We start from the raw sequence: 15,396 nt of genomic DNA on the forward strand, positions 1-15,396 counted from the left end.
CTAGTATCCTTCTTGTGGCTTTAACAGTTATGATCAGTAACAGAATAAACTATTCCTTACATTTTGGGCAACTGCATGCCAATCAGTTCACTTAGAACCTCCTGGAGGTCTTTCGCATGCCAGACTTTTAAAACTGAGTGTGTATTTGTGGAGGTAACTATGTTAAAAAGAATTCTTCTAATAAAACTTAGGGCTTTCTCATTCACTGGACTTGGAAAAATAAAGTATTTACGTAGGTTTGAAAATCAGTTATGTGAGCTGAATTTGCTACTTCTGTTCTTAAATTGAGTTGCACTGCAGTTCTGGGGGAAAAAAATCTAGTTGGGAAATTGTAAGACACTTTCACATTGTTTTTAGGTATAGTTAGGTTACTGTATAAATTATTGCATAAGTAACATATTTTATCCGTTGTGCTTATCTTAAAATGCTAGCTGAAGTTTCCTTCTCTAGCAAAGCAACTGCTAAATTGTGTGAAATCTGCATAAATTCAGTGTCTAGAACAATAATTTGCCACTTCTGCTTGTAAAGTACATCTTGTATATGGTTTAGATAAGTGTTTGTTTTATTTAGGGTTGGAAAAAGGAGAGAATCTTGGCTGAATATCCCGATGGAAAGATAATAATGGTTCTTCCTGATGACCCAAAGTATGCACTTAAAAAGGTATGGTGAGAAGGACCGGACTTGTATGTCTTGCTTTGTTTGATGTTTTCATGTAAATAATGAGAATGTTTGTAGTAAAGTTGGTGTAATTTACATGTGAACAGTTGAAATTGGACTCAAAACTGCAGTGGTTCTGTTCCCTTTTTGACAGACAGGTCAGATACCTCATGCTTAAGCACTGCTGCTCTCTTCATAGAGAGGCTGGGCCTGGGCAGGGGTGGGAAGAGCATCAGCCAAGAGACTTTTTTAAAGTTTGGTGTTTTTTATAAATATACTTGCAAAATGTCTGACAAATATTTTATGTAATAAAAACTTCCCATTATATTTAAATTAACTGAAGTTTACTAACTATTACTCAGCACAAATATGGCACCATTCTCTAGGTGACTTTCTGATAAAAACAGAATTAGGTGGGAAGTGGCCTCAGAGTCATCTAGTCCATTGCCATGTCCAAAACAGGTTACGATGCATCTGACAACTTTCAAAAAATTCTACCACTGGGGATTTGTCTGATCTCTTCAGACTGTATTACAGTGCTTTGTTATCCATAACGTTAGGAAATTTTCCCTAAATGTCTAACAGACTCTCCATATTGCAATTTAAACTCATTAGTACTAATTGTACTGCCATAGCTATAGAAAATGTCCTTCTTTTCCTCCTTGCAGCAGATTTTTTGTGCCTGAACAAAATGATTTTTTTTTACCTTAAGGAGATTGACCGGATGTGGATGTGCTGTTTTTTAGTTTATAGTCCTAAATAATGTTTTTTAGAGCTCCATTCATTGTCATGCTCTCTTCTAGATTGTCTCCATTTGTGCCATGACTCATGTCTTTCTTGAAGCTCTAAAACTGGGCCCAGCACACTAATGGAGACTTAGAGCAGTTGGGTACTTCAGTGTCCTGCTGGCTGATCTGTGTTCATACATCTTAAAGTGTCATTTCATTGTAGCCTGGCACTGACTCTGTTTAGCTGGGGATTTGCTGTCACTAATAGGGATTCTTTACAGTACCACTGTCGCAGGGTCACAGAATGGTTTAGGTTGGAAAGGACCTCTGGAGGCTGAATTGAAGCCCGACAGCTCTTGCTGGTGGTGTGGCTGTAGCAGGTTTCTTTAGTCAAAGTTACTGAATTGAAAAGAAACTACAAATTTTCACATGTAATGCCGATAAGTTTATTTGTTTAGTTTTATTTTTCTGGTGGGATTACCTTAATTTTAGTACATTTGTTGCACATTCATTTTTTAATGTAATGGCTGAAGAAAAAGAAGAAAGACTGTAGCAAACTAAGTCATTCAGGATAAAGTTCTGTAGTTCTGTGTAGCTGAAGTTGATAGAATCTACAGCTGTCATAACCATGGATGACTGATTTCAAGAATAATTTTACTTAGTGTTTCAAATCAGATAATTGGATGTGTCATTAAATGATTAGTACCTGAAGGTTAAGTGAGAAAATAGTAACTCATAACATACCTGTTAAAAAATTATTTTTAAAGCATTTTTTAACGCCGTTTTCTTTACTGTGAGGGTGCCTGCACATTGGAACAGATTGTCCAGAGAGGGTGTGGAGTCTCCCTCACTGGAGATACTCAAGCACTGTCTGGATGCAGTCCTGTGCCAAGTGCTCGGGGATGGCCCTGCTTGTGCATGGAGGTTGGACAAGATGTGGTACTTTCCAACCTGACCCATTCTGTGATTCTGTGATACTCATAGCATCAGTAATTCTATTTTTGCATTACTACTGTGACTACAACATGCATTCAAGAAGCTTATGCCATTTAATGAACCACATAGGTGAAGGCACCTTATTTGTCTTACAGGCGATGAGGCCTGATTGAGGCTGTTCCAATGTCCAGGTGCAGGTTCAGGAATCCCTCAGTAAAATACCAGCTCATGCATAAGCTTACATTTATGTTCATGCTGGAGTTTATCTGTTTCTTCTAGACTTGCTAATACTTAAATTTTATTTTTAGTTTCAGTTACTCTTTGCAAACCCAGTGGAAGAATAGAAAGCTGAAGGAAAGAGACAACAATTACTCTCCTTTAGAACAAATGCATACACTTTTACCTGCCTTGGCACTGTGCCTGCTGTCATCTGCTCAAAACCCTTAATGGATTAGTTCTTTCAAGACTTTAACAAAAAATCTTCAACTGTTTTAACTTTCCTTGTAGGTCTAATTTACTTCTAAAATGTCAGAGCTCACACTTTGATTACCTGCATTCTCTCTATTAGCCTTTGACTAATGAAGTTTGGACTTAATGGAAGTTGACTAAGGGGTCTTTACTCTTCCTATTTCCAGATGAGCATTATTTAAGGAACATTTATGTGGATGATGTGTTGCAGGTTGCTTAGGTTAATCTTTAACTTCAGGTGTAGCTTTCAGTGTTCTAGATACCCTAATACAGTTTTGCAAATCTGTGATTTTAATGTAAATTTATAAAAATCTGCATTTACACGTATTTCTTATAAAGCATTTAAACTTATTTTGACAGGTTGAAGAAATCAGAGAAATGGTAGACAATGACTTGGGATTTCAACAAGCTCCTCTCATGTGCTACTCTAGAACTAAAACTCTTCTTTTTATTTCTAATGACAAAAAAGTTATTGGCTGCTTAATTGCAGAACATATCCAGTGGGTAAGTGATTGAATTGGAAAAAGATAATCTGTGTTAGTACTTAATAACCTTTTTTCACAGCAAATTAGTATTCTTTGTAGGCCTTTTCCACAGAGGAAGAGACTGGGTGGTTGGACCATTCTGAAATGTAATTACTCAGTTTTGTGTGGTTGATGCTGAGGTGAGACACATGGATGGTGTCATACTTGGCTCAGACAGATCTGATCATCTAAAAACTTGCCAGAGCTGAGGGCTGGATTTTTTCTTTCTCTGCTGTTATGCAGCTCTGGCTGTGCTCTTGCTTGTCAACAAGCAGGTTCAACTTCCTACCCAGCAGAGAGCCAACATGGTTGAAAGAGTGGATGCTCTGTATGATTGAGTTGAATCACCACAGGGTGAAACAGCTCCACAGGAAATAGAATCAGAGGACAGAACTGCACTGGATTGTGGGACAAGAAGTCATGCTTCCTGTTGCAGTACTAATCACTGATGTCACATTACCTGTCTGTTCCATTCCAAACTGTCGTGTTTTCTACTGTCCCTTGGGAGTATCAGACAACAAGCAAAACAATCCTAGCCAAAGTCAGAGAAATCTATGCAAACACTTTAATACAGATGGTAATAAGGATTGGATTATTTGTTGCTGTTACTTTAAGTGAGATAAACTCTAGAGGGGTTTTTGTTTGTTTATTCTTTTATCATGTGCTTCATTTTTGAAACTGTTACGAGAACTTAAATGAGACAAAAGTATAAAGTCTTTTTGGTAAGGCATTTTAGCAGCCAAGTGTGTTTAACTGAAATAAATTAAACATTAATTATTTTCTTCAGTCATTAGTGATGCTTTTATAAAGGAACGCATGTTTTTTACATCATCTGCAGGGCTACAGAGTTATAGAGGAGAAGGTTCCAGAAGTCAGTTCAGAAAATGAGAAGGTCATATTTGAGAGACAGAAAGCATGGTGCTGTTCAACTTCTCCAGAACCTGCTATCTGTGGGATCAGTCGGATCTGGGTGTTCAGCATGATGCGCCGGAAGAAGATTGCTTCTCGGATGATAGAGTGTCTTAGGTAAGACAGAAATGTTCCTCAGCTACACATGGTTTAGATGGAATTCAGTCCAAGATGCTGATTGCTTTGTGTGTCTCAGGCTTGTATTTCCAGGCTGCTGGTGATACTGGGGATATGGATTTGAGCACGGTTGACAGTTCTGGTGTTAGGTGGAGTTCAGTAACTAACGTCAGCACTCTACAATAGTTTGTCTTCCACAGAAATCTCAGAATGCAATTTTAGTGAGTCACTCTGACAGACTGCCAGGGGGACATTCCTCCACAGTAATTATGAGTAAAGGACACAGGACTGTCTTTGGTCAAAATGTGAGATTACTCATGGACTTGGGACCAAACCATTGTCTGATTGTCCCTTCCTTAGAGGTAGAAAGAGGGAGGGAACAGAGACCCAGTGCACCAAACTATTGGATATAGTCTGGTGGCTTCCAGCTGTTGGTTTGGGTTTTTTATATATAGTCAGGTTCACTGAGCCTTATGGATATTTTCAATTTCCATGAAGCTTTAGTAGCTAGCAGTGAGTGTATTCCAGCTGAATGCTAAGTTCATGCTACATCCATAAAAAGGATTCAAACATCTGTGTTGTTGTCTAGACAAATGTTAAAAATATTGAATCTCCAAGCCTTAGGTTTCTTTCCAAGAAGTTTAAATGACAGTTCTGAGTAATGGCAAGAACTGCTCAAATCTTAGGCCTGCTGGGCTGTCAGGTTTGTACTCACCCCATCTTGTTGGAGTTTCCAGAACAGGCACTGCTGCTTCTGCCAGTCCTCACCCTCTTGGGTATTTGGAGAGCTTAGCAAAGCTGTTCTGCCCTGCACAATGCATCTTGCCTGGCTGGTGGAGCAAAGCATGATCAGATCATGTTTTGGCTGACCTATTGACAGTAAAGGTGTATTCAGATAAGCATATTAACTTGATGGTTTGCTTATGGTTTTGGCAGATTAATATTGTATTCTGTAGCTTCCTAGAAACTTATTTCTAAAGGAGAGATTTCTCCCCCAAAACAATGTTGAAGTTCCTTCCTCAGCTGCAGCCCTAAAAGGTCTTTAGAATGAATTTTGATGGTTTGTTGCAGCTAGTAAGGCCTCAGTTTTCCTTTTAACTGTGCACTGCACCTCCTCTTTTGTTGTGCTCTGGTGCTTGTTTGGCCTTCCAGTAGCCCATGCTGTGTTCACTAAAAAGTTTTGTGTTACTCTGGTGCTCCATTGGTTTGTAGAAAGGTCTGATGTCCTCTAGAGCTGATGTAGATGAGGGAGCCCAGGAAGTTGCAGGAGGCAAAGGAAAGGAGTGAGACTTGCTTTGGGATGGCAGTAAGCAGTCAGATCTGCCCAGCTGCCAGTGAAACTTCAACCTAAACATAGCAAAAGGTACTTGGGATGGGATGAGTTTGGTAACCAGCTAAATCCTGAGTTCACAATGTTAAAGGCATTGTAACAGACTGAGGTCCATTTTGAGAATGTCTGCCCTGTTTCACTCAGGCTTTCACAGTATCTTGGAGCCACAGAAACCCAGTCAGATAGTCTTAAGAACCTTGCAAAATCATCTTCCTGAACACGTGAAAGAGAAGAGAATAAAGCTGGTAGTAATGAAAAAGGATTTTGTTCCTGTTATCTTTTCCTTAGTGTTTAATGGAGATGTCCAAGTGAGTGAAGCTCATGCTTGCTCTTCAAGTACATTTATGATTATTTTACAGAAACTAAAAGATTGAAGGTCAAAGGGAGTTTCTTCTGTTTTTAAGGATAAACATTACCTCCTTCTTCCCCCAGTCAAGGTCTTAAAGCCTGAATTCAGTTTTCTAAATTTGCTCACATAGCGAGGCAGAGACGTAGAATGGTGTTCCTTGATTCCCACTCTTCCTTCAAATAATGCTAAAGCACACAGGAAGTAGTCTTCATGAACAAATTAAGCAAATTGATTCTTTCTTTTTGTACAGTTTATTACTGTGTATTTGGGAATTATTGCCTTGAGGTTGGTCCTTTGAGGCCCCTTCATAAGCACCCCAACTTGTTCTGTAGCTTGTTTTCATTCCTAGTGATTGTAGTCACAGCCCTCGTGGTCTTTTTTCTATTAAAACATATTTGGAATAAATTCAAACGTTTTATTTTAAACCATGAATTTGAGGTCTTGATGCAATTGTTCTGTACAAACATTCCTTGTAAAACACCAGACTGCCCTTATAAAGCCCCTCCCAGAGCAAGTGACCCTCCTTGCTCTTTGGATTCACGCTATTTAGAGCCATCTCCTCCTAACAGAACTTCATTTTGAATGTCTGTGCCACTTAATTAATGGTTTGTGGCCTAATAGCATAAATGTTTTTCATTATTCCCTGAGGGTAATTATCTTTTTTTCTTCTTTCTTCTTCCTTTTTCCCCTCTTTTAAACAGGAGCAACTTCATATATGGCTCATACTTAAGCAAGGAAGAAATTGCTTTCTCTGACCCCACTCCTGATGGAAAACTCTTTGCAACACAGTACTGTGGCACTGGCCAGTTCCTGGTATACAACTTCCTCAATGGACAGCACCAGACTTAACTGCTCTGCAGGAATTCCATTTTTATTGGACACTTCTGCCAAACTGTATGGAGTGGGTGCAGACCTTCAGCAGAAGCCAGGGCCATTTTTATTACAGTGAACTCAGGACTGGTAACAACCAAACGGTTGTACTATTTTATTAAAATTGTAAACAATGCAGTAATAGGCTAACTTGGTTTTTTTAAAAGAAAGATATTTTATTAACTTTTACAAAAGTTTGATTGTATTTTATCTAGTTAGTCATGTTTACATGCAGCAGAAAATTGTTCATAGTGGACTGTAAACTAATGCAAAGACTCTAGTCTGGCTGACGAGTACATGCTGAAGTTCTTACTGAGGTGATATACCAGTGCTTCCCAGTACTGGAATGCTGGGCTCTTGGCCCAGCTCCCACTGCCAGCACTTGTCTGACAAGAGTTCCAGGCTCTGCCCAGTGGCATCGAGGCAGGAGGTGTTACAGTGCAGACATTGTGGGCAACAACCCTCAGAGGCTGTTCGGTGCCTTCTGGTGTGCCCCTGTACCCTGCTCCGTGTCAGGGCGCCTGCTCCCTGGAACCTTGTGTGCCCTGTCCCTTTCTCCCTCAGATTAGTTGTGGAGTAAAAGGTGGAACAAAAAGCCCAAGGCCTGGTGTACTCATCATTCTTCAAGTATTGTACTGAGTATATACCTTTGTTAGTGGACTTCACTTTGATACTTGTCACTCCTTCATAAATCTCTCCTCTTTTAAAGGGTTTGTATGTTGAAAAACTGCTGTGGCCTTTCTTGATCTGTACATAATGTAGATAGATTAAAAATAAAATACTTGATAGCTTTTTTAAAGTTACTCTGTATAATACTAAGTGTGAATGAATCTTTAGTCTATTTCATACTTTCCTTGGTGGGAGAAACCTAACACCCTGAGGATCAGTGCCCCAGGAGCTCTGGCTCAAGACCATCCTCATACAAGGTTCAGGGTAAGGTGAGAGGGGATACCCTTCAGTCTCAAGTAAAAGTTTAAAAGCCTAATGGAAGATGGGAAAGATTTAGTTCAGTTAAACTTAGTTTGTTTTGATTTGGGAACCTATGTGAAGTCAGGATGCACTGGTTTATGGTGTGATGTCCTTAGCCTTGGTCTAGAGCTAAAGCAAAGAACTCACACCACAATGCTCCAGAGTACTTAAAGCTGGAGTAGCAGAACAGCCGTGAATTCTGGGCTCCAGACGCTGTTTGTTTCCAGGCTGCCATGTGTGATTTTCCAGGGGATGGTGAGCAGACCGTAAAGGGCTTTGTCAGAAAAGTGGTGCAGGTGCACAGGAACTCTGGAAGTGATCTTCTGTGGTGGGTTCAGAAAGCAAGAGCAGGACCAGTTAAGAGAGAGGCAGCCTGAAATGGTAACTTAATATATTCAAATTTAATGAAAGCACATTATAAACATACCATAGCCACAACTTCAGACAGTTTCAGTTCATAAACAATAACATGAGGTAGACTGACTAGTGAAGCTAAATTCACCAAGTTTTTGGTTAAGAAAACTTTACACTAGGAAAGCAATGTTTTTAACCCTCTTCCAAAAGTCACAAAAAGCAATTACATAAGTTAAGCAAAAAGCATCTGCATATGATTCTTTATATCTTAGTTTACATTCAGTTTTAACCTGTGAATAGACAAGAACATCTACAGGTAAAATATAACGCTGGCCAATTTTCATACATTCATAAGAATGGCCTAAATGGCAAGGCTTAAAACCAAAATGGAATAGCAGTCATGGAGCTGTCAAACAAGGATCTCCTTGCCAGGAATTCACAGGCAGCCGGTTAAAGTGTTCCTAAAGTGTTCCACGGGACAGGCCTGCGCTGTTAGGGCTGGTGTAGTGCACTCTGGCCAGAGCGTTACCAAAACTCCCTGCTTCCATCTGGGAGAGCACTAAGGAAATGGGTTTACTATGAGCTGGTAAAGGCAGGCAAATACACTGATTTTCTAAATGCACTCTCAGCCTTCAGGACAATTTTGCTCTGCTCCACCAGCGGGCTAACTCCTCCTAGTAGTCTCAGCACCTGGAATTTCAAGAACTTAGTGCAAACATCAAATACACAACAAACAGGAAACCATTTTTGAACATGTAATACCTGATACTTCTCTATGCCATGCTAAGACTCAGGGCTGGCCTTAAGCCCTCTGGCAAAACCAGAGCTACTGGAATACATTCAAGCGTGTAGCAAATGCTTCAAGAATCATCTTTCATATCCCTACTTCTTCCCAGTGTTCAAATAGGTAAGGCAGGTTGTATCTGAAGGAAAATAAAAAATAAATTTACAGAAATGGGTTGTTCATGTGAAATTTGTTAAATTTACAGCATCAGAAATAGTGCTACATCAACACAGACATATGCAAACCCTTTTCCTTTGGTCTCTGTCAAATATATTATGGTTATTCATCTGTAAACATCTCTTCACAAGATAAAAAAAGTTGCTTAATTAACACTATGCGTTAAAAAAAAATGCAGCTTTGGCAGGTCCTTCTGCAATGACTGCAGGTCAGGTATAAAGATGTGTTGATTTCATTGCTTTTTGGGGAGTAAATTAATATTCCTGAATAGCATTTAAGAACTCTCCATTTTTCTTACTGATAAAGGGGGTCACAATGTGCAGAAAGATGATTGTTGGGGGGTGTGTGTGTGTAAACTGCAGCGAGGTAACACCTGCTGTGAGGGGAACAGAGCACTGCTACATTTAACCGTGACAGCCAAATGCTACTGCACCGAGTTCATTCCAGAACACCTTCACAAGGATCATTATTGCGGCTGGAAACAGAACAGTGTGCGACTGTTGCAGAGCCAGGAGTTACACAGATGACGGGGTCGGGTGATGTGGTCACGATCTTTGCTTCTGGAGAGTCCCTCCTGAGCAGTCCCAGCTCCCTGGGGTTTCTCCACTACTCCCCCTGGAGCTTCTGTAGAATACTTTGTTTCTCTCAGATCCAGCTCAGGCACTGTTACTCTCCTGCACATTTCTTGGTTTGTTGCTTCGTGTAAGGGAACAACTCAGACCTGATCTCAGCTCTGTAGCCAGCTGGAGTTGAGTGTAAAGGAAATGGAGAGTGAGGTGCGGACAGTCCACCACAAAGGCACTGGACAGCCAGGAAGATGGACCACAAGTTTCCAAAGCTGAGGAGAGTGAGAAACTGATTTGCTAGGAAGTTACTCTGGCCTCTAACTGAAGAGAGCAGCTCCGAGAAGCCTTTTGCTTCGGCCCATGGAGCTGAGGAGGGGGTGCCTACTGGGGCAAAATACCATTGCTAAGGGTGCACAGTGCCTGCCATGCGTTTGCCCATTTGTTCAGGTTTAAGTAGTAAACTTTGAACACCTGTGGAAATTTTGCCAAAGACAGTTTCAATACGTACACAATTACAAATTTTAAACTAACACTGCACAGAGAACAAGACTATTCCTTGTAATACAAATATCTACTTTATATTGTAGTTTCAAACCCCTGAGTATTCCTGTACCACAGCACAGAGCTGAAGAGACGCGGTGGGCTCTCCTCCCCCTATCTTCGATAAATTCCACATGCTGGGGTGCATTTCATGTAACACATTCAAGCTTGCAGCTGCAAGAGGAGAGCAGCTTCTTCCCCTAACTCAGCTGAATATAAAAAGGATTCTTCTTTGACCAAACAATATCCTTGGTTGGCTGTGTGGTTAATGGTGGTGGTTGTGACTGATATGAAAATAATGAATCCAGGATCCTGTAAATCATAACCGATGTGGTAATTTTATCCCAAGGAATAAAGCTACTTCAGAATTGTGGGGAATCCTTTAGAGCAGTCTAGATAAATATTGGTTGCACTTTGCTCCACAGTGATTGTACTTTTTTTTTAAGAAAAAAGTTATTTTGTTTTTTTGTTAGCTGTGTCTCAGCGAAGCTTATATGTGGCGTCCTGTGAGGAAATAGAGTGGTTCATCATCACTACTGTTTGCAGTTTGAAACTCATCCCGAAGTCGGAACTGCCACTCATCCTCCAACTCCAGCCGGACTATTGTCTGCCGTAGCGAGCTTCTGTCTTGACATATGACACACAGGGTGGCACCTTCAATTGAAAAGCACGTTAGGTTCTTGGGGTACAATAACAACAATTTCCTTCACTGATTTTCCTAAGGTATTTCAAAGAAATCTCTGCTGCTAGAGAGGAAAAAGTAGTATTAGAAGGGTCTACCACCAACTGTCCAGTCCAGGCTCAGATCAGTCCTGTGAGCCCCAGGACAGAAATTAATGTGTCCATTTGCAGGAAGGCACAGACATGTAGAAGCAAGCGTGGCATGGGGTCTGCTCTGGATCACAGGATGTCACTGCCTGACAGGCAGTGTTAATATCATCAACTGCAGCAGAGAGAACATTAACTGGATCTTTAAATTACTACTGATAATTATGCCCAAATAATAAAGCCTACTTTTTTGTTTGTTTGTTTCATGGGATGTCTGGGTTTGCAGAAGGTCAGTGATGAAATTCTACTAAGCCAAACCAGTCCCACAACTGACTTAAGAAAATCCACTGACTTCTTAAGTATGAGCACCGCCTTTGTTAAAGCACTCCAAGAGTCCCTAATTTCTTCTGTGGCTTAAGAAACTTTAAAACTTTGTTGCACCTGGTGTTACAGATGGTCATTTAATGAGCAGGAGAACTGGACACCTTCAGGACTTTCTCTTTTCTGTTCCCCAGCCCATGCACCCAACACACAGAAAGTTTTAGTTCAGATCCCTCCTCTGCTTGACTGAAGCAGGGAAAGGCCCTTCCTACCAGACATCCACTGCCTGTTTTTGGGAAGAAGCCACTCCTTGCCCAAGAGTTACAAAAGTGCCCTCTCAGGCTGCATCAGCTCTGGGGACCTGGTGGTGGGCAGCACCAACCCCAGCGTGACTTTGTGCCCCCCTCCTCTGTCCCTGCCCTGCAGGGCCCAAGAGGGCACAGGAGCAAACTTCAAAATGTGGTTCTTGGGACTGGCTAAGGGTCACCCCCATGGTTCCCCTTCACATGCACCATTCTCAGTCAGCACGAGAGGGAAACGGCTCAACTGTGCCACCACAACTGCACTGGAACTTGGCAACACACTTCAGCATTACTGAATACGTCTGGCAATTTGCTAATTGTCAGCATTAAGACAAAAAGAAAGATTTTGATGAGATTTATCAAGTTCTGGTGGGGGTAGACCCAATCATCCTCTAGCTAAGGGCTGTCCTCATTTACAGAACTGAAAATTTATTGCCATTATAGAGTGATTGCCAGAATTTCCTGTCCTCATCAGTAACACCTATGCTCAAAACTCTCAAGTGGCTGACTGCACAATTCACTGCCTGATTTCCACAGTCCTTGTTGATATCACTTTAAAATAATGAATGTAATTTATCAACGCTTACCTAAGGTTCAATTATCTATCAACAGGAACAGAAGTTTGATACACCCCTCAAAAACCACTCCATCTATTTCTTTTGAAAACAGTGCCAAAACAAACTGTGAAAATGATGGAGCTATTTAGTGAAGTGGGTTATTCCTCTGCCTTTCCCTTTTCCTCCATGCTATTATTAGTTGGCAGGAAGCACCCAGGATGCCCAGCAGAGCAGTGAGATTACCTTTGAGAAACCTGAACCGCTTGAGGAGGTCTGCACCGACAAAGGAGTCGCAGAGATAGAGCAGAAGTCCACTGAAGAAAACCCCTTCACAGTTGACATTGACTGAGTGTGGGCGAGAGCTAATGTAGCATATGGCCACCTGAAACACAAGGGGGAAAGACAGGAGGCACTTCTGTCTTAGCAATGTCTAAGGATGACTTACATGGAATGGAATATAACTTAGTGATAACAGGCGAGTCAGCTGGTGCTTGTAAAAATGTGATCCAACAAGACTGCAGTACTGAGCAATCTTCCCCAAGGAAGTAACACATGGAAGAAACCTCTAGATTCAGATCTGGTCACCAAGTCTGCATCACGTTATTTCAGAGCTCTCTGTAATTCAGTCTGACTTTCTCTTTCTCTATGAATTACCTGCTTATAATGACTGTATAGTTTATATAGGTTATTCTGAGGAGGACACATTTGTCAAACAAAGTAAGCAATTCCATGAGTACGGGAACTGCTGACGCTTGTGGTTCCAAGCACTCTCGTGTCTGAGTGTTGTAATGGCTGTTATATATCAAAGGGTGTCTCCTCTATCTTACCTCTGACCTCCATAAAATTTGTCTGAACAACACCCTTCTTAGACATTGACCCTGCTCCAGACCCAGTTCAAACTGACCACTGGGCTCAAAAATTCTGATCTCCCCACCTACAGACATCTAAAACATATTTGCAAAAAGCTAATTTCCCTGAAACCTGGGTTCATAAAAAGAGTAGTGTCAAAAGATAAACACCAAGTTCTTTCAAGAATGGCATTGCTTTCGGGTTCTTGCTTTGTACGAAATATTTCAGACAGACAGGCCCAGTTCCTTTGCAAATCATAGAATTGTTTAGGTTACACTCATTGAGATTCCACTGTTACCATGGATCCATGAGATCCAAGATCATTGAGTCTAACCATTAACCCAGCACTGTCAAGTTCACCATTAAACCATGTTGCGAAGTGTCTCATCTACACATCTTTTAAATACCTCCACCACTTTCCTGGATAGCCTGTTCCAGTGCTTGACAAACCTTTCCATGGAGAAATATTTCCCACTATCTAATCTAAACTTCCCCTTCTCCCATCATTTGTTGCCTGGGAGAAGAGGCCAACCCCCAGCTGGCTGCACCCTCCTTTCAGGGAGTTGTAGAGAGTGATAAGGCCTCCCCTGAGCCTCCTTTTCTCCAGGCTAAACAACCCCAGCCCCCTCAGCTGCTCCTCATCAGATTTGTGCTCCAGACCCTTCACCCTCCACTGCCCTTCTCTGGACATGCTCCAGCACCTCAATGTCCTTCCTGAACTGAGGGACCCAAACCTGAATACCAGATTTGAGGCGTGGCTTCACCAGTGCCAAGTAGAAGGGAATGATCCCCTCCCTCATCCTGCTGGCCTCACTATTTCTTATCCAAGCCAGGATGCCATTTGCCTTCTTGGCCACCTGGGCACAGCTGGATCATGTTCAGCTGCTGTCGACCAGCACCCCCAGGTCCTCTTCCTTTGTGCAGCTTCCCAGCCGCTCTGCCCCCAGCCTGTAGCACTGCCTGGAGTTGTTGTGACCCAAATGCAGGACCTGGCACAGTCCAGCAGTCACATTAATCCATCACAGACCTCTGGCCTCTACCCACACCAACCAGCTGGAGGCTTCACCACCAGCTCCTCCAGTGAATTGGTCCTTTGCTTCCAGCAGCAGAATCCGTTTGAGACCAAAGTCTTCAAACGTTACCCTTGATGCTGAAGGGGTTTCCAACACAAGAAAGATACTGAAGTCAAGTTTTGCATTTCCTTATCCCCATCATCCCTGCAAATCTTTTGTACCTCGAGCCCGATGTTCAGGTAGCAGTCAATGGCCAGTACCGGGTTCTTGAAGTTATGAATGGCCTTGGGGAAGAGTTTGTAGGTCGCATGTTGAAGGAATTTCTCCAGGAGGAACTGAGATGGGGCTGCCAACAACGTGTGCTCGCTGTCAGGGGCACAGACGTACTGAAGAGGCATTATTGGTGCCACGCTGTCCGAAACCTGCAGTGAAAGCAAGAGGAACCCCTTTTAACCAACCTGCTCTGTGTATTTGCTCTGCAGGAGTTCCTCTAACTGGGGAAGGGATTGCCATGACAGAGCAGGAAGAGAGAGAAGAGGATCAAAAGGATCAAAACTCCCATTCAATTGTCACATAGCACCACAGCACAGAAATAAATGAATTGCTTGTTCTCTGCTTGCTAAGTACTTCGGTCGGTATCTGCTTGCCTAAAGAGGGGACATAAAACAGGGAGTTCAAACTGTCACAGTGGCCTTCATCCTGCCTTACTCCTGGGCATTACATGAAATTACATACTCCTTGTGTGGAGTCATCCATGAACAGTGTTTTCTATGGAGTTTTCTCATAGGCCAGTCCATCACTACAGATTCCACTGCAACCACAAGAAAAGGAAAATCAGAAAATTATCTCCAAACCCAGGGTTTAGTCAGTTAAATCCTGAAGTATGGGAGGTGGTTTTTTAAAAAAGGGATGGTGTGGGATGTGTTCAAAACCACCAGGAACACAAACTGTAAGGTTCCTAGATTAAAGACAATCCTTTGAAATACATCTCCATTTAAAGCTGGCATAGGTATAACATACTCTGTATAAAATATTTGTTATATTTTTATAAATACTTGGATTTCCTGGGTGGATTTCAGAATGTTGCAGTTTTCAGAGCCTTTCCTCAGGCCTCTTCTTGTCAGGAAGTGCAAGGATTGAAAGTCATCACAAACCAGCAAACACCAGAAACTTGTGGCTGTGCTAACATTTTTAAAACTGAATCTGGTACAACTTGCCTGGTTTTGATCAGAGTCTGCAAATTATTCCTCCATCAGAGATGGACCAAACTCTTCCCAATCCCGGTCCATCTTCTAACAGATTACGAGG

The 15,396-nt window shown here is 41.7% G+C and overlaps 2 protein-coding genes across 10 annotated transcripts in view; one reads left to right on the forward strand and one right to left on the reverse strand.

The window, feature by feature from the left end:
* The window catches only part of ESCO1 (establishment of sister chromatid cohesion N-acetyltransferase 1), a 33,697-nt gene extending 26,006 nt beyond the window's left edge, over nucleotides 1-7,691 (forward strand). Inside the window, exons 9-12 of one of the 2 annotated variants that reach the window (XM_042030115.1) lie at nucleotides 571-660; nucleotides 3,150-3,293; nucleotides 4,152-4,339; nucleotides 6,720-7,691. In XM_042030115.1, the coding sequence (XP_041886049.1) occupies nucleotides 571-660; nucleotides 3,150-3,293; nucleotides 4,152-4,339; nucleotides 6,720-6,867 (570 nt within the window). In that variant the 3' untranslated portion in view covers nucleotides 6,868-7,691. Of the gene's footprint in view, nucleotides 1-570; nucleotides 661-3,149; nucleotides 3,294-4,151; nucleotides 4,340-6,719 lie in introns of those variants that run through there. The other variant, XR_006016438.1, reaches the window with a different exon arrangement.
* Nucleotides 7,692-8,231: 540 nt separating this feature from the next.
* GREB1L (GREB1 like retinoic acid receptor coactivator) overlaps nucleotides 8,232-15,396 on the reverse strand; it is a 75,858-nt gene continuing 68,693 nt past the window's right edge. For all 8 annotated transcript variants that reach the window (XM_042030093.1, XM_042030104.1, XM_042030076.1 and 5 more), the window contains 3 exons: nucleotides 14,310-14,510; nucleotides 12,470-12,608; nucleotides 8,232-10,932 (listed from right to left, as the gene is read on the reverse strand). In XM_042030093.1, the coding sequence (XP_041886027.1) occupies nucleotides 10,769-10,932; nucleotides 12,470-12,608; nucleotides 14,310-14,510 (504 nt within the window). In that variant the 3' untranslated portion in view covers nucleotides 8,232-10,768. The remainder of the gene's footprint in view (nucleotides 10,933-12,469; nucleotides 12,609-14,309; nucleotides 14,511-15,396) is intronic.

This window comes from Corvus kubaryi, unplaced genomic scaffold, assembly GCF_017639235.1.
Source record: "Corvus kubaryi isolate FWS band 111438036 unplaced genomic scaffold, C.kubaryi_AGA036_p1.0 132, whole genome shotgun sequence".
Lineage (NCBI taxonomy): Eukaryota > Metazoa > Chordata > Aves > Passeriformes > Corvidae > Corvus > Corvus kubaryi.